The sequence below is a fragment of the Herpailurus yagouaroundi genome, unplaced genomic scaffold (assembly GCF_014898765.1).
Source record: "Herpailurus yagouaroundi ecotype Mexico unplaced genomic scaffold, PumYag 159, whole genome shotgun sequence".
Classification (NCBI taxonomy): Eukaryota; Metazoa; Chordata; class Mammalia; order Carnivora; family Felidae; genus Herpailurus; species Herpailurus yagouaroundi.
The window spans coordinates 9,648,511-9,662,595 of NW_024412400.1; the positions used below are offsets into that span (position 1 = coordinate 9,648,511).

At 50.5% G+C, this 14,085-nt stretch overlaps 1 protein-coding gene across 11 annotated transcripts in view; it reads left to right on the forward strand.

The window, feature by feature from the left end:
* Positions 1–14,085, forward strand: part of TRAK1 (trafficking kinesin protein 1) — a 125,208-nt gene that overhangs the window by 96,554 nt on the left and 14,569 nt on the right. For 7 of the 11 annotated variants that reach the window (XM_040479915.1, XM_040479909.1, XM_040479917.1 and 4 more), the window contains 4 exons: positions 3,327–3,403; positions 4,643–4,879; positions 5,872–6,188; positions 12,832–13,050. In XM_040479915.1, the coding sequence (XP_040335849.1) occupies positions 3,327–3,403; positions 4,643–4,879; positions 5,872–6,188; positions 12,832–13,050 (850 nt within the window). Of the gene's footprint in view, positions 1–3,326; positions 3,404–4,642; positions 4,880–5,871; positions 7,770–12,831; positions 13,349–14,085 lie in introns of those variants that run through there. The other 4 variants (XM_040479910.1, XM_040479913.1, XM_040479918.1 and 1 more) reach the window with 3 other exon arrangements.

A 14,085-nucleotide genomic window follows, 5' to 3' on the forward strand; every position in this document is an offset into this window, starting at 1 on the left:
CCGACGCTTGTTGCCTGCCCCATGTTGCCTAAATCACGATCTCCGTTCCTTTTTGCTCATGTATATCAAAATCAGCCTGGAACGATCTCTCTCTCTCAGCTTGACTGAAATTTAGTGAAACCAAAACAGAAGCTGTATGACATAGCTTTCCAAGGAGTAGATTGGCAATCCAGCGTGTCCAGGAGTCCCGGTTACGGGATTTAAGGACAGGCTGTGCCCCAGATTCCTCCACCTAGAGCTGATGACACGGAGCTCAAAGACTGTCCTACGTGGCGATGTACATTCCCTGCCTCAGTTTCCCTCCTTCCTGGCTTCCCATCTTGGCGTGGTGACCTCCGGGGGGCATCTTATCTCCCATGCACTTGGGGTTTGCCCCACGGCATTCCCCACTCACAGGGATGGACCCGTAGTTTAAAACGAAGCCCTTACGTAGCGAAGTCCAATTAAAAATCTGTATTTGGGTTTCTTCTGCAGAGATCCTCAGCTTTCATATTTGCTGAGGTAGAGCTTCTGTTTGCCTTTTTCTGTAGCTGTTGGCATAACTCAGTTTTTTGAAGATGGCCATTTTTAAAGTGCACTATGTATTAAAGGTATTTAAGGCAAGCTGAGTGGTGCCATGCCTTGTGTTTCTGGAGCAGAACACCAGAGCTGCCTCTCTCGCTCCCAGACTCTCTAACTGCTGAGTGGCACGGTGAGTAGCAGTTTCTGCCTGAGGAGTACATCCCCAGCCCTCTTGCCTATGGCAGGGGTTCCTAATCTAGGATCCCCACCCCGGATTCAGGGGGCCCGTGAACTTGCGGGAAGATCATGTCTTCTATTTTCATTAATCCTTAGTCGTTTCTTTCTTACGTGAAGGTAGGCAACAAACCACAGCGATGTTAGCACCCCCATGATTTTGTCACCAGTTGAAATCATAGCCACTTTCGTGGCACATTTCAGTTGTAAATGTCTCAAAACTCCTGTTCATGCTGAGCTCCACTTCAGAAGCCAGAGCCTGTGTGTTCGTTTCACCATCGTCGTTACTAACATTCTTGTAACTAGTTCAATAGATCTGGCTTCCTTTTTGTCCTCATTATTAGATTCACTTAAAAATATTATTCTAGGGGCGCCTGGGTGGCGCAGTCGGTTAAGCGTCTGACTTCAGCCAGGTCACGATCTCGCGGTCCGTGAGTTCGAGCCCCGCGTCGGGCTCTGGGCTGATGGCTCAGAGCCTGGAGCCTGTTTCCGATTCTGTGTCTCCCTCTCTCTCTGCTCCTCCCCCGTTCATGCTCTGTCTCCCTCTGTCCCAAAAATAAATAAACGTTGAAAAAAAAAATTAAAAAAAAAAATATTATTTTAAGAAGAGGTCCATGGCCTCCCCAGACTGCCGGATGGGATCACAACCAAGAAAAGTCATAGAGCCTGTTTGCGACATCCTCCCAGCATGGCCTTGAAATTGGTAGTTTAGTATCTTATCTCTCCTAATTTGTGTGAAGATATTTTCCTCTTGCAGAGCTCTGAATGTAAGCTGTGTGGTGAATTATAGTATTAAGAAAAGTAGACTAGGGGCACTTAGGTTGCTCGGTGGGTTAAGCATCTGATTTTGGCTCAGGTCATGATCTCATGGTTCGTGGGTTCGAGCTCCACGTCGGGCTCTGTGTTGACAGCTCAGAGCCTGGAGCCTGCTTTGGATTCTGTGTCTCTCTCTCTCTCTCTGCCCCTCCCCCGCTCATGCTCTGTCTCAAAAATAAATAAACATTGGGGAAAAAAAAAAGTAAAGTAAACTGGGGATGCTTGGCTGGCTCAGTTGGTTGAGTGTCAGACTCCTGATTTCAGTTCAGGTCATGATCTGAAGGTCATGACATCGAGCTCTGTGTTGGGCTCCACACTGGGCATGGGGCCTACTTGGCATTCCCTTTCTCTCCCTCTGTTCCTCCCCTGCATGTGCATTCTCTCTAAAACAAATACATGAATGAATGAATGAATGAATGAATGAATGAATGAAAATGAATGCATGCATGCATGCATGAATGAATGAATGAATGAATGAATAGTAAACTGGCTTTAAAAAAGTCAGTCCTGTTCACCCAGAGAAGCCTTTTACAACCTGGGTTCTGTTGACTGTCAATCTGTGGGTAGTAATTACTAAATAAAATTGCCCACTTATGAATAGGAATTGAAAACAAGCCCACTAACCCATTTATTGACCCAGCTTCTTGCTGACTCCTGTAAGTCTCCCCACTTGGTCCCAGGTTCCAGACTGGAGCATCCCTCCCTGACTTTGGGGCTTGGAGGTAGACACCTTGGAGTCCCTTGCTCTGTCTGCTGGGAAGCCATTGGCCACAAGTGGCCATGCAAATTTAAATCCACTGAAATTAGTACGGTTCATTCAGGTTCTCAGCCACACTGGCCGTGTTTCAAATGCTCAATAGCCACCTGGGGCCGGTGGCTCCCGCAGTGGACAGTGCAGAAAGCACATTCCTATCATCCCAGGAAATGTGTTGGTTAGTACAGAGTCAGCCCTTCCCTTCAGGTTGTCCTAGGTGGTGTCCTTCTCTGAGGCCTCGGCAGGTGCTTTGCTGCACACACCTGGTCCTCCTGTTGGCATCTACCTGTGGCAGCGTGTGGGATTGCTTGTTAGGCTCCAGCTGATACGGTGAGGAGTGGCAGGTGGTCAGGGAGGCAGCCTGTATTGTCGTTGAGTCTCAGGTTGGGGCCTGGCCCATCCGGAAAGTGAGAAGTTATCAGTGCCAGGCCTTCCCCCAACCCACAAAGTTCACAACTTAGCTGGAGAGAGATCTAAGTGGACTAACTGTTCAGGGAACTCGCAGGGACTTCATGTGTTTGGTGTCTTTCTAGGGGGAGGAATGAAGGATTACTGGTGGGAAGGACGTGTGAGCTGGCCGTTAGAGGGAGGTGGGCGATGTGTTGTTGACGGGGAGAGCTTTTCTTGCGGGGGGCAGAGGGCCATGAGAGCAGAGGCTCAGATGCCAGTGCTCACGACCCAGGTCCCGTCCTCCCTAAGTTCCCTGCCACCCCTTGTGGCAGAGTCACAGCTCTGTGGTTTGGCCAAGGGAACACGGAGTTTGCTCTGAGACCCTTAGCTGCATGGGATCACAGGGCCTTTACACCCAGTGCCCACCGGGACTGCTCCGTTCGGGACCTGCCGTGGGGATCGCTCAGTCAGGGTTTCCAGCAGTGATGAATGCCGTCAGTCTTGTGTCACAGTAGTTTGCAAGCTTCTGAGACCTCGGTTGACACTCCTGTGGCTAGCCAGCCGGGCGCGTCTTTTAGAGACAGAGCACTTGAACTGCTGTGCACTCAGTGTGTTTTCTGGCTTTTCTCAGGACTCCTTGGCAGCAGAGATCGAGGGAACGATGCGCAAGGAGCTGCAGTTGGAAGAACCTGAGTCTCCAGACATCGCGTACGGCCTCGGTTCTAGGCTTCCCAGAGACTGGCTCGTGCCCCGTGGTCATCAAAACTAACAACGTCTGGGTCTCAGACAACCCCCCAGTGATCACTGTGGTCCTTCCACAGATTTGGGTCCAGATTAAGTGAGACAAGAGAACACAGCCGATAATAGCCCCCAGCAACTCTTACTAGGTTTCAAAGATAGGTTATGAACTTCTAGAAAGTTGAGTCAGGGGAGAGATGTTTCTTATCTCTGTTAATTACAGACTCTGCCTTGACCCGACTTGTTTTTATCTTTCCTTTCGGTGAAAAACACCGAAAGGTGTTTAAAGTTTAAGCTTTAAACAATTTTAATGTCTGTTAGGAAAAGAAAAATGAGATGCAGTATGAAGGCTCTTCAAGGAGTGCCAGGCTTCCACTTCCTTCCTGGATATGTTTAGGGATATTGGCCTCTACCAACTCTCTTCCTAACGTGAGCTCTTGCTCAAGGCCTGCCCTGAGGTGTTTCTGAGGACACTGTGGATCCGATTTCATTGTGTATTTTCTGTACCCAAAGCTCACAGCTGGAACTGAAATGGGATCTCGGGAGTGACCACAGTCCCTGAGCCTCGGTGCATATGTGAAGGCCTCTGCATCCCAGAAGGAGGTGGCTGTTGTAGCAATGTGCCTACCTTGTCTCCTTAAAAAGAAACAAATGAGCATCAAAGGGAGGTTCCGCTCTTAGAAATAGCAGTTGCTAAAAAAATATTAATCTGGTGTTTACCATCTCCTTATAGAAGTTTAAGACTAACTTCGTCTTGCTTTTTTTAAATGTATATGAATGGTCACCAGATACTCATTCCACAGGTATTTCTGGAGCCCTGTTATGTGTTGAGCAGTGAACACTGCTTTCTTGGACTTTACGTTCTGGTGACCGTCATGAAAGAGGAAAAGTATCTAGGAGACAAAAGCCCTACTTTAGTATTTTTATTTGTGGGTTAAGCCCAAGGGAGAGAAAAGCAGTATCCCCTTGCTAGCGTCACCTTTAGGACACAACCACGTATTTATGAGAGGCCTGAATTCAGTGGGTGTTGAGTCTCTTGAGTTCCAGCCAATGCCCTAAGAAATACCGGAAGCACGGGCTGGCAGGTTGTTTGGGGGCTCACGTGGGCCAGCTGCCTTTTGGCTCCTAGATGGTAGTTTCTGGAAGGTTGGACTCCATGGTCATTCCTGCATTTGTTTATTCATGGATGATGTTGTGCATTCCCCCCAGTCACCAGAGGCGAGTCTTTGAGACGGTGAGAAACATCAACCAGGTCGTCAAGCAGAGGTCTCTGACCCCGTCCCCCATGAACATCCCTGGCTCCAACCAGTCCTCAGCCGTGAACTCCCTCCTGTCCAGCTGCGTCAGCACCCCCCGGTCTAGCTTCTATGGCAGTGATGTTGGCAACGTGGTCCTGGACAACAAGACCAACAGCATCATCCTGGAAGCAGAGTCAGCTGACCTGGGGTGAGCCAGCCCAGAGTTTTTATCTGGCTGTTTTGGGGAGAGGTAGTGTGTTTAGAGTGTAAGTTCAGTCATCAGAAGAGGAAGACTGATAAAGAGTCACGGGAAAAGTCTAGAGCTTTCAGTGTTTTAATCTGGTTTAGCAACACTCTGTGTTTACAGTCATTCTCGATTCTGGTATTTTCACAAGCTTAAAGAGGTACAACAGGAAGTCTGCTTCTCTGTCAGATGCTGAAGGGGAGGGTAAATGAGTATTTTTCTGTTAATCTTCACTGTTGGGCTGCAGAATGGACATTTGTTTCATGAGCCCTTTGGTAGCTTGGATGTTTAAAAGGTATAGGAGGACTCAGTCTCTCTCTCTCCTGGCCAGAATCTAGTTTGCTTTGGAAGGTGGGGTCCTGGACCCCCTCAAAGGTGCTTGTCCCTGGGGTGGGGCTTCCTTAGCAGTGGGCACTTCTTTGTCCTAAAGCCCTGCAGACCCACCCCTACACACACACACACACACACACACACACACACACACACGCCAGCTGTGTTGTGTACCCTTTTTACGTGATAATAAAATTGGGGGAAACTGCTTAATCAGAACAGCTCTTTTAATTCAAGAGGACAGAGAAACGCCTCTGGAACCAGTGGCCCTTCTGGTGACTAGGACCCGCATCCTGAAGAATTCTCCCTAAGGGTTCCCTAGGGAGAGGTTTATAGAAACAGGAGTTCTTTTCACAATTTTTTTTTTGTTTTAACGCACCTTAGTGCTTTCCCTCTACCTCCCAAAACACCCACCAGAGGGAACTAGTTCTTCCGGGCAATCATTTATGCCCCCATTTTTGCCTAAATCTCAGCTGTTTGCCTCGTCCACTTCCCTATCCGTCCTGCAGCCACTCTGACCTGTCCACCCCGTGCATCTAGCAGGAAGGCCTTCCTTGCCACACGCACCTTGCACCGCGCCCGCTGCGGGGTGCCCCACGCTCAGCCCCATCTCCCTCCTTCTGCAGGAATGACGAGCGGAGCAAGAAGCCCGGGACGCCGGGCACCCCGGGCTCCCACGACCTGGAAACCGCTCTGCGGCGGCTGTCCCTCCGCCGGGAGAACTACCTCTCGGAGCGGAGGTTCTTCGAGGAGGAGCAGGAGCGGAAGCTCCGGGAGCTGGCGGAGAAGGGCGAGCTGCTCAGCGGCTCCCTCACGCCCACGGAGAGCATCATGTCCCTCGGCACCCACTCCCGCTTCTCCGAGTTCACCGGCTTCTCGGGCATGTCCTTCAGCAGCCGCTCCTACCTGCCCGAGAAACTCCAGATCGTGAAGCCGCTGGAAGGTGATCACCGGGGGCCTCGGCCCCTCTCCACCCTCCTCAGCGACCGCCTGTGGTCCCTGATCCACCACCGGCAAGCGGGCAGCCTCTGTAACACCTACTCCTTTTTCTTCCGCGACAGCCTGCCGCGCTGCTGGTTTGAGTTCCTCTGACGGCGGCGCCCGGCCTGGGCCCGGCCGGGGCAGGCGTGCGAGTGCGCACGCGGGCCGGGGCTGACCTCGGCCAGCAAGGCCAAAGACTGGGAACCAACGTGCTGACGCTGGTTTCCCAGTCCTCTCTCCTTTGCATTTAGACCCTTAGAAGTAAACCTCTTTGCGGGAGGCAGAGGCCCTGCTAAGGTACTGAAAAGTTAATTAGGTCACGCCTGGGGTCTGAGAAGCACCGGGAATGAATGCTTGGACCCCCCCCCCCCCAAAACGTTGGCGTCGGGGAGGGGTGCAGAGCAGCGCAGGAAGTAGTTTTTTTTCAATAACCATGCGAAAGCGATTTGCAGTTGGTGGGCTCACACGTTTTGCTTCTGGTCTTCCAGTGAGGAGGGTGTGGCTTTCTTCCTTCCGCCTTGGCGGTGTGACCCGAGCCAGCCTCCTCCACCGCTGGGGGGCCAGGCAGGGGGCGGCCGCGGAGGCCGGTGAGTTCGCGCTTCCTTAAGCCTGCCTTTCCCAGGGGCAATTTACTTTTCAGTTCCAGGGACACCCCGGATGATTAAACTCATGGAAAATTTCACCTTTTTTCTTTCTTTGTCCTCCAGGCATTATAAATGTCCTCCCTTTACTTACCACCACCCTGGCAAGAGCCACCCAGTGTTGGTATTTTTCATTTTTGACTCCTTTGGTTTGGAAACCCATGTGAGTTTGAGAGGGTGTTTGAGAGGGTACCTCTGTATTACATTTCTGACGCAAAGCCCAATCAGAATCTGGGTAAGGCTGTATTTATCACTTTAGACCTATATTCTTAAGGCGTGGTCTTAGACATATGCTCTTAATTGCCACCCCTACAATTTAATATGACAGATATACTGTTGATGTACTATATGTATATCTCTGCTCTCTGCCTAAAAAGATTAGGATTCTTTTCACCCCATAATAACCCATTTCTGACCCATTGGGGGCAGTATCACCCCTGTTGAGAATGTGTGCTGTAAAATGAGGGTGTGCTTGTTAAAGACCTAAGACTTAACTGGGTCCTGGGTCGTATAGTTTTCAAAGGAAGGAAGAGGGTGGGCTGACTTTCTTTCTTCGTGATTATTTTTTAATTGTATAATTTAGGCCCTTATTAGATTTCAGAAAAGGGATGGCTCATTCTTTTTTTAATTGTTTATTCAGTTGTGAGCTTGGTGATTGTTTCCTGATCCATAATTATGTCTGTTTTTCTTTCAATAAAATCTTCCATTTCTGCAATTTTACTTTCTGCCTTTCTTTTCTTTTTTTCTCCTTTGTCTCTTAAAGCTCATTGGAATTACCATCTCTATTTTGTCTGATTTCTGTATTTGACTTTGTATTTCATTAGATCATCTAAGAATATGTCTTTGGATTCATTTTCCAAGCATATTGCAGGAAGAGATTATTAAACTTTTATTTCGACCAATTCATCTTTTTTTTTCCTCTTTTAATCTTGTGACTTAGCAGTATTTTTGTGTTAATAGAATAAGAGGAAATCCCATTAGATTTGCTAGGTGACTTTCATTGATAGTACCCAGCTCACCAGGATGCTAAATCACCACCACTAAGAAGTCATATCTTATCACCATGGACTGTCATGCATTCTCATGATAGAGATCGCTGTCCTCCATTTTGTAGTTCTCTGACTTCTTAGCTGTTTAAAATACAACCAATATTTCCTTTCTTCCTTCCCTCCACAATTATTTTTTGTGTTACTATGTTTAATATGATACGATGGAGTGCTGACACAGAAGTCTGCCTGACACTGGGTTCAGCGCATCTCTGTGGCCTTAGACAAGTTACCTTTTTGAGCCCTGTCCCCCTTATTTGTGAAATAAGGCTTACATCTGCCACACAAAATTGTGGTGTGGAGTCCATGTGATGTGTTTTGTATTATGCCTGGCACCTAATAGGTGCTAATTAAAACTCAGGTTCCCCACACTTGCCCCTGTTGCAGCAGCTCAGGTCTGGAGGGTGGCCTTACCGGTGTTGAGAACCCGGACCAGCACTGTGCTGGGGCCGTGTTCCTACATCATCCGTTTCCGCTAGCCTGCTCAGAAGCCGATAGGACTCCTTTGGTCTTCGGTGGCCCAGGTAAATGTGCCTGGGGTGAGGCCCCTGGAGGTTGGCTGGGATCACAGCAGATAGCCAATCTGTGTCTCCCTTACCTATTTAATTCATCTTGCTGTCTGCTCATTGGTGTCAGCCAACATAGCTGGGCTCGGTGTTTAAGGTTAGCACTCTTGTCTCATCATCTTACCTTAGGTGTTTTAAGCAAGTGAAGAACAAACAAAACTTTCCAGACTAGAAGAGACAGCCCTGCATTAAAGAGATGAGTTGGGCAGTATTTCCCCCCGACCCCCCGGAAATACCAAGATGGTATTTCCCCAAAAACAAGTCAGTATGTAATTAGAGGACAGCATCTACTTCTAGGCTATGCTAGACCTTGTCCAACAGGTTAGCTTTAACGTTTAAGTCCCAGGTACTCTTCTGACATAAATGGATTTGGTTTTCTTTTCCTTTGATGATACAAAAACTTGTAGTCAGAACAGTGGGATGTGGAGGGAAAGCAAACAGAAGGAAAGGTGTGGTGACTGTGTTTTCTCTGCTGTCCACACGCTCGTTTCATAGAGCTTCATCTTGGTGCCAACTGGGACAGGGAAGTTCCTCTCTTTCCCTGCCCCCCAGCCTTGTTCTCATGTGGTTGGGGAGGAGGGGTATGATGACAGGTAGCTAATAGTACTTCTCCTTTGTGTTCTACAGATGAAGGAAGCCAGGGCGGGGTGTGGAGAATAGGAAAGAGGCAGCCGAGGCTCTGAATAAGATGCCGTTCGTATTTAATTTTTGACTTGTCCTCCATCTTGTATCCAAGGCAGGACTTCAGGCAGCCAGGAGATTTGTAAGAATTCCAACATGGTGGTACCAGGCAGTGGCAGGGGGAGTGAGGGGGAGCTAGCTGTTTTGCCCAGGTGTTGGACTCAGGAAACCTTTCTGGGGCCTCAGAACCAGTCAGGAATGGAAATGGTCTGTGAGCTCCACAGCCTGACGTGACTTCAGATGACAGGGTTGCGAAGGCTTTCGCTAACGGTCACTTTTGCAGCATGGAACACACCTGTGTGAGGACTGAAGAAGCCAGTCAGGTGTGGTGTTGACCTGATTTCTGAGAACTCACACTCAGGAGGCCTCCTCACTGCTGGCCAAGAGACGGTGTATGTGGTTAAGAGGCTGGACACTGGAGCCAGCATGGGCTTGAATCCCACCCAGATTAGCCACTTGCCAGCTTTGCAACCTCTGGCAAGTTACCTGACCTCCCTGTGCTCAGTTTCCTCATCTATAAAATGAGGACAGGGTGATCATGATTAAGCGAGTTAATAAATGTAGACCTCCTAGGACTCCTGGCCCTTACTAAGTGCTCAGTAAAGGTTGGCTGTTTGATGTGAATAAGAGCTGCCCAAGACAGGGGCCAAAATCCAAGAATGATGCATATGTCAGCATAGTCTTTCCACTGCAGTCTCACTAAATTCCCTCGGCTCTGCATGTTCGGGAAAGGCAAATAACCCCATGTCCGTCTGCAGCCTCTTGAATCCCAAGCAGCAAACCCTTCGTAGCCTCCTTTCTCTCTCGAGCCCATGCCTGGGGTGGGGCGGGATGAGGGCAGTCTGTTGCACAGCAAGTTGAGCAGATAGTTGATCTGTTGACTGGGACAGTTGTCCGGGCCCAGACCCCTGCCTCCCTGAGTTCCTTCCCAGTGCTTCGTAAACATCTCAGCCCCTTCCGGAAGGATGAGGGCCTTTAGCACTTCTTGACACGGTCCTTCACTTTCCAGTGTCTGTCAACTCTCTTCCCCTTCCAAAAGTAGAGGTGACGTGGCCACTCTGGACCCAAGGGTTGGTCATCCTGCGGCAAGACCAGCATGTGCGGTCCCAAGCTAGAAGTCACAGGGCCTTGTTAAGACTTCTCCCCAGTGCAGTGTTTTTGCCAGGAATGTGCCCGTGCTTCCAGTGAACACATGAACAGAGGGTGCAGTATGCATTATGAATGGGGGTCTCCGGGGGTGGCTGGAGAGATTCCATCGGCAGCTGTGTGTGCATGTCTCCTGACGGGCCTTGGACAGCCACCTGGAAGTTTTACCACCCACCACTTAGGTTTCTCGCTTAGTCTGGGTTCCTGGCTGGAGCACGGGTATCCTTCTTTACACACCTGTGGACTCTGGGGGGCAGGCAGTGTGAGATTGAAAGAACCTGGCCTGTAGCACTGACCTCTGGCTATGCCACCCCTCCAGGACTTTGAAAAATTATCCAACTTCAGTGCACCTCAGTTCCCTCATCAAGGGCTTTGGAGCAGTGAGTTGACGTAATACGTATTAAAAGAAGCTGCTGTATAGGCATGCTCCATACAGGGTAATGAAAAAAAAAAAAAAATGAAGCCGTGACATCTAGGATTCAGGATCCCGTGAGCGGGTTTCAGCATGTCTGCAAAGCCCCGAACAGTTACGCACATTGCTGCTTGCCTGTGAGCTCCTTTTTGGGATAGAGTCCGTGAGCTCTCCAGGTTCTCCAAGGGTCTGAGAATTGAGACCACAGCTCCTGGCCAGGGTTTCTCAGTCACCGCCCTGCTGACATCTGGGGCCGGGTCATTCCAGGTTGTTGTTGGGGTTGTCCTGGGCATCGTCCTGTAGCATCCCGGGCGCTACCCGTGAGATGCCCTTAGCGCTCCGTCCTTCCCCCCAAGTTGTGACAAAAATGTCTCCAGATGTTAACAGATGTCCCCAGCTGAGAACCACTGCTCTAGACGTCTCTTAGCAGCTAGTGAGGGAGCAGGGATGTGATGCTCTCTTTCGTCCTCTGTGCCTCTGTATGATCTCACTCCTTTTGCACTGAGGATATTTTCTATGTCGATGCAGTAGATTCAGAGTAAGTAGGTGGCCTTTCAAACTGGGACAGGCCTCAAAGTGGGTGTCTAGGGACTGTCCTGAACACGTATTGGCAGCGTGTCCACTGTTTCTCTTTTAAGTGAGTTTGGAACTGCCCACTTACAGAGTCCTTTCAAGACTCACCAGCCGGGACTGCTTCCTGAGAAGTTCCTTCCCAGCGGTATGTTGGAGGCAGCACAGTCACGAGGCACGCCACAGGGTCAGGAGCTGCCATTGAGGGGGGTTCCCCGCATCTTGTTCACATTCCTGGACTGATCCCCGACTCCGATGCCTGCCATCGTTTTTCTTCTCTTTTCTCTTGACTCCTGAGCTGCTGGCTCCTGGCTCGCTGGTCCCCCTTTCTGATGTGCCCCTGGAGGCCTTGGAGGGATTCTTGCCTGCCCAATAGAGGACATCCTTGGTAACTGGGTGGTTAACCAGTGGTAACTGGGAGGCATTGGTGCAGGAAGGCTCTTGCTTTCCTATGCCTGAGAACTGCTCTCAAAGTCTCTCGAGTAGAATGTTTATTTGCGTGACCCACTAATTCATCTGTAGAATGGGGATAGACACCCAGCCTCATGGGCCATCATACCTGGGCCATGCGAGGTGTAATAAATGTTCCAAAGGGGAAGGGGTTGTTCTTCAAAAGGCAAATGGATTGGCCAGAATCCCAGGACATAGCAACATACCAAAGATTTTGAGACGTTCCTCCGTAAATCTACTTGTCAACCCAGGTTTGCTAAGCATAATTGTTCTTGGAACACTTCTCTTCGTGAGCACCCATGACACCCTCGAGGTCCTCAGGGACACACTCCGGTGTTATTACAGACCTTGCACGATGTCATCTGAGTCCCGGGGTCTGGTGTCACTAAGGAGATCTCCTCTGCTTCAGACCTCTGTACGGACTTACATGCTCGTCACTCACACCGAGTTCGTCCCTTTCCCTTTCCCTCTCCCAAACCTGCAGCCTATCAGGTTTGCTGGTCGAAAACAGAAACCCTAATAAGTAAAGAAGACTACAGTCGTGCCTACGGCTTATCTCTGTGTGCTACTCTAATTGCCTTTTGCTTTTCTCATGTTGTGGGTCCCGAGTTGACATGGTCTTACTCTGCCTCTGCTTCTGTCTTCCGTGTTCCCAACGGTGCGTACTTGGCATAGACTCTGTACTTGCACCCTCCCCCGCTCCCCACCCTTTTGTACTTGGTCTTATTTTTTTCCTCTCCAGTTCCTAAGTTGATACGATGTTGGATTTGGGGACTGACAATGGGTTGACTAAAAGTTTGTCACCAGACATCCTTGCCACGCCTTATGGCTTTCATTTTACTGTGTAAAAAGCTTTGTTTTTGATTCCTTCAGTTGGTGTCCGTCCCAGGCGTGGCAAGGTGATCGCCCGTCACACGGTAGCAAGAGCCAGGGCCGCTCCCCCGGTGTCCCTGCCAGAGTTCACCCACGAGGCTCAGGGCCCGCTTGAGGGTCACGCTCCGCACTCTGAGGGTGGTGACAGCCGTCAGCTCGGACTCGCATCCTAACCCTCTCTTCTGCCTTGTCCCCCCTTCTCTGCCCTTTCTCCTGCAAGGCTCCGCCACCCTTCACCACTGGCAGCAGTTGGCCCAGCCCCACCTCGGGGGCATCCTGGACCCCCGGCCCGGTGTGGTCACCAAGGGCTTCCGGACACTGGACGTTGACCTGGACGAAGTGTACTGCCTTAACGACTTTGAGGAAGACGACACAGGTGACCACATTTCCCTCCCGGGCCTAGCTACCTCCACGCCAGTTCAGCACCCAGAGACCTCAGGTGAGGGGTCCCGAGCACGCGTGACTGTCTCAGGCAGCAGAAGTTACCCACGCCGGCCTCAGGCTTTCCCAGAGGAGATGCAGGAGCCGCCCGCGGCCGAGGAGGAGGAGGAGGAGGAGGGGTCTGGTGAGGGCACCGCCATGAGTCCTGTAAACCTGGCACCTTTACCAGAGGCCGAGTTCTGGGCCATTCTCGCCTCTGTTCCGAGCACCATCCGTAGTGGCTCTCTGTCTGTAGCTTCCGCTCGTCTGTGTGGGTGACGATTAAAGCATTCCCATCGTGCGGGTCTGTTTTTTAACGCAGAGTCTGATGCCTCCTTTTTGTAACAAATGGGTGTAGCTCCCTGCCCGTGTTGGAGGTGCATGGCCCAGTGGGGCTCCTGACGGGGGAGCAGGAAAGGCTGCTAAAAAGGAGGGGATTGTTGCCCCCGCCCCACACATCAGCTCCCCTCTTCCTGTTGTGGGTCTCTCCCTGAGTCTGGGGCAGGGCGGGGGGCAGATTGTCGAGTCCTGCGGTGCTTTCCAAACCGAGCTGAGCAGAGTTGGGCATGTTAAGGGGGAAGATAGGAGCGCCGGGTCGCTCAGATGGTGAATGAGAGACCCTGTCCCTCCGCGGAGCATCGGAATAGGAAAAAGCCCAGAAGGTGTTCAGGATTTCAGACAACTGGTGGATAGAGCGGCCTTTTCACATTTCTAACTTCAGTGAAGGTGTATGTGTTTTCTTTCCAGCTTACATATGTGTTCAGAGTGGATTTTTAAAAAGTGTTTTAGCTGTACTCCTTAACCCAACAAGCCCTAGGACAATGACATCTAGAGGGTCCCAGGTTGGAAGTATTTCCAGAGAGAGGACCCCAGATGAATCTGGAAAGGAGCTCTGATTGATTACCCACCCCCTGCTGCCCCATTAAAGACGTGACCATGCGTTTGTAGATTTACACCCTAGGTGTCACTGGGATGAAACACTTTGGGCTCAGGGCCCTGGAACTACAGGGGTCATGTGGTCACCATTTGCCCCAGATTTCCTGGGACAACACCC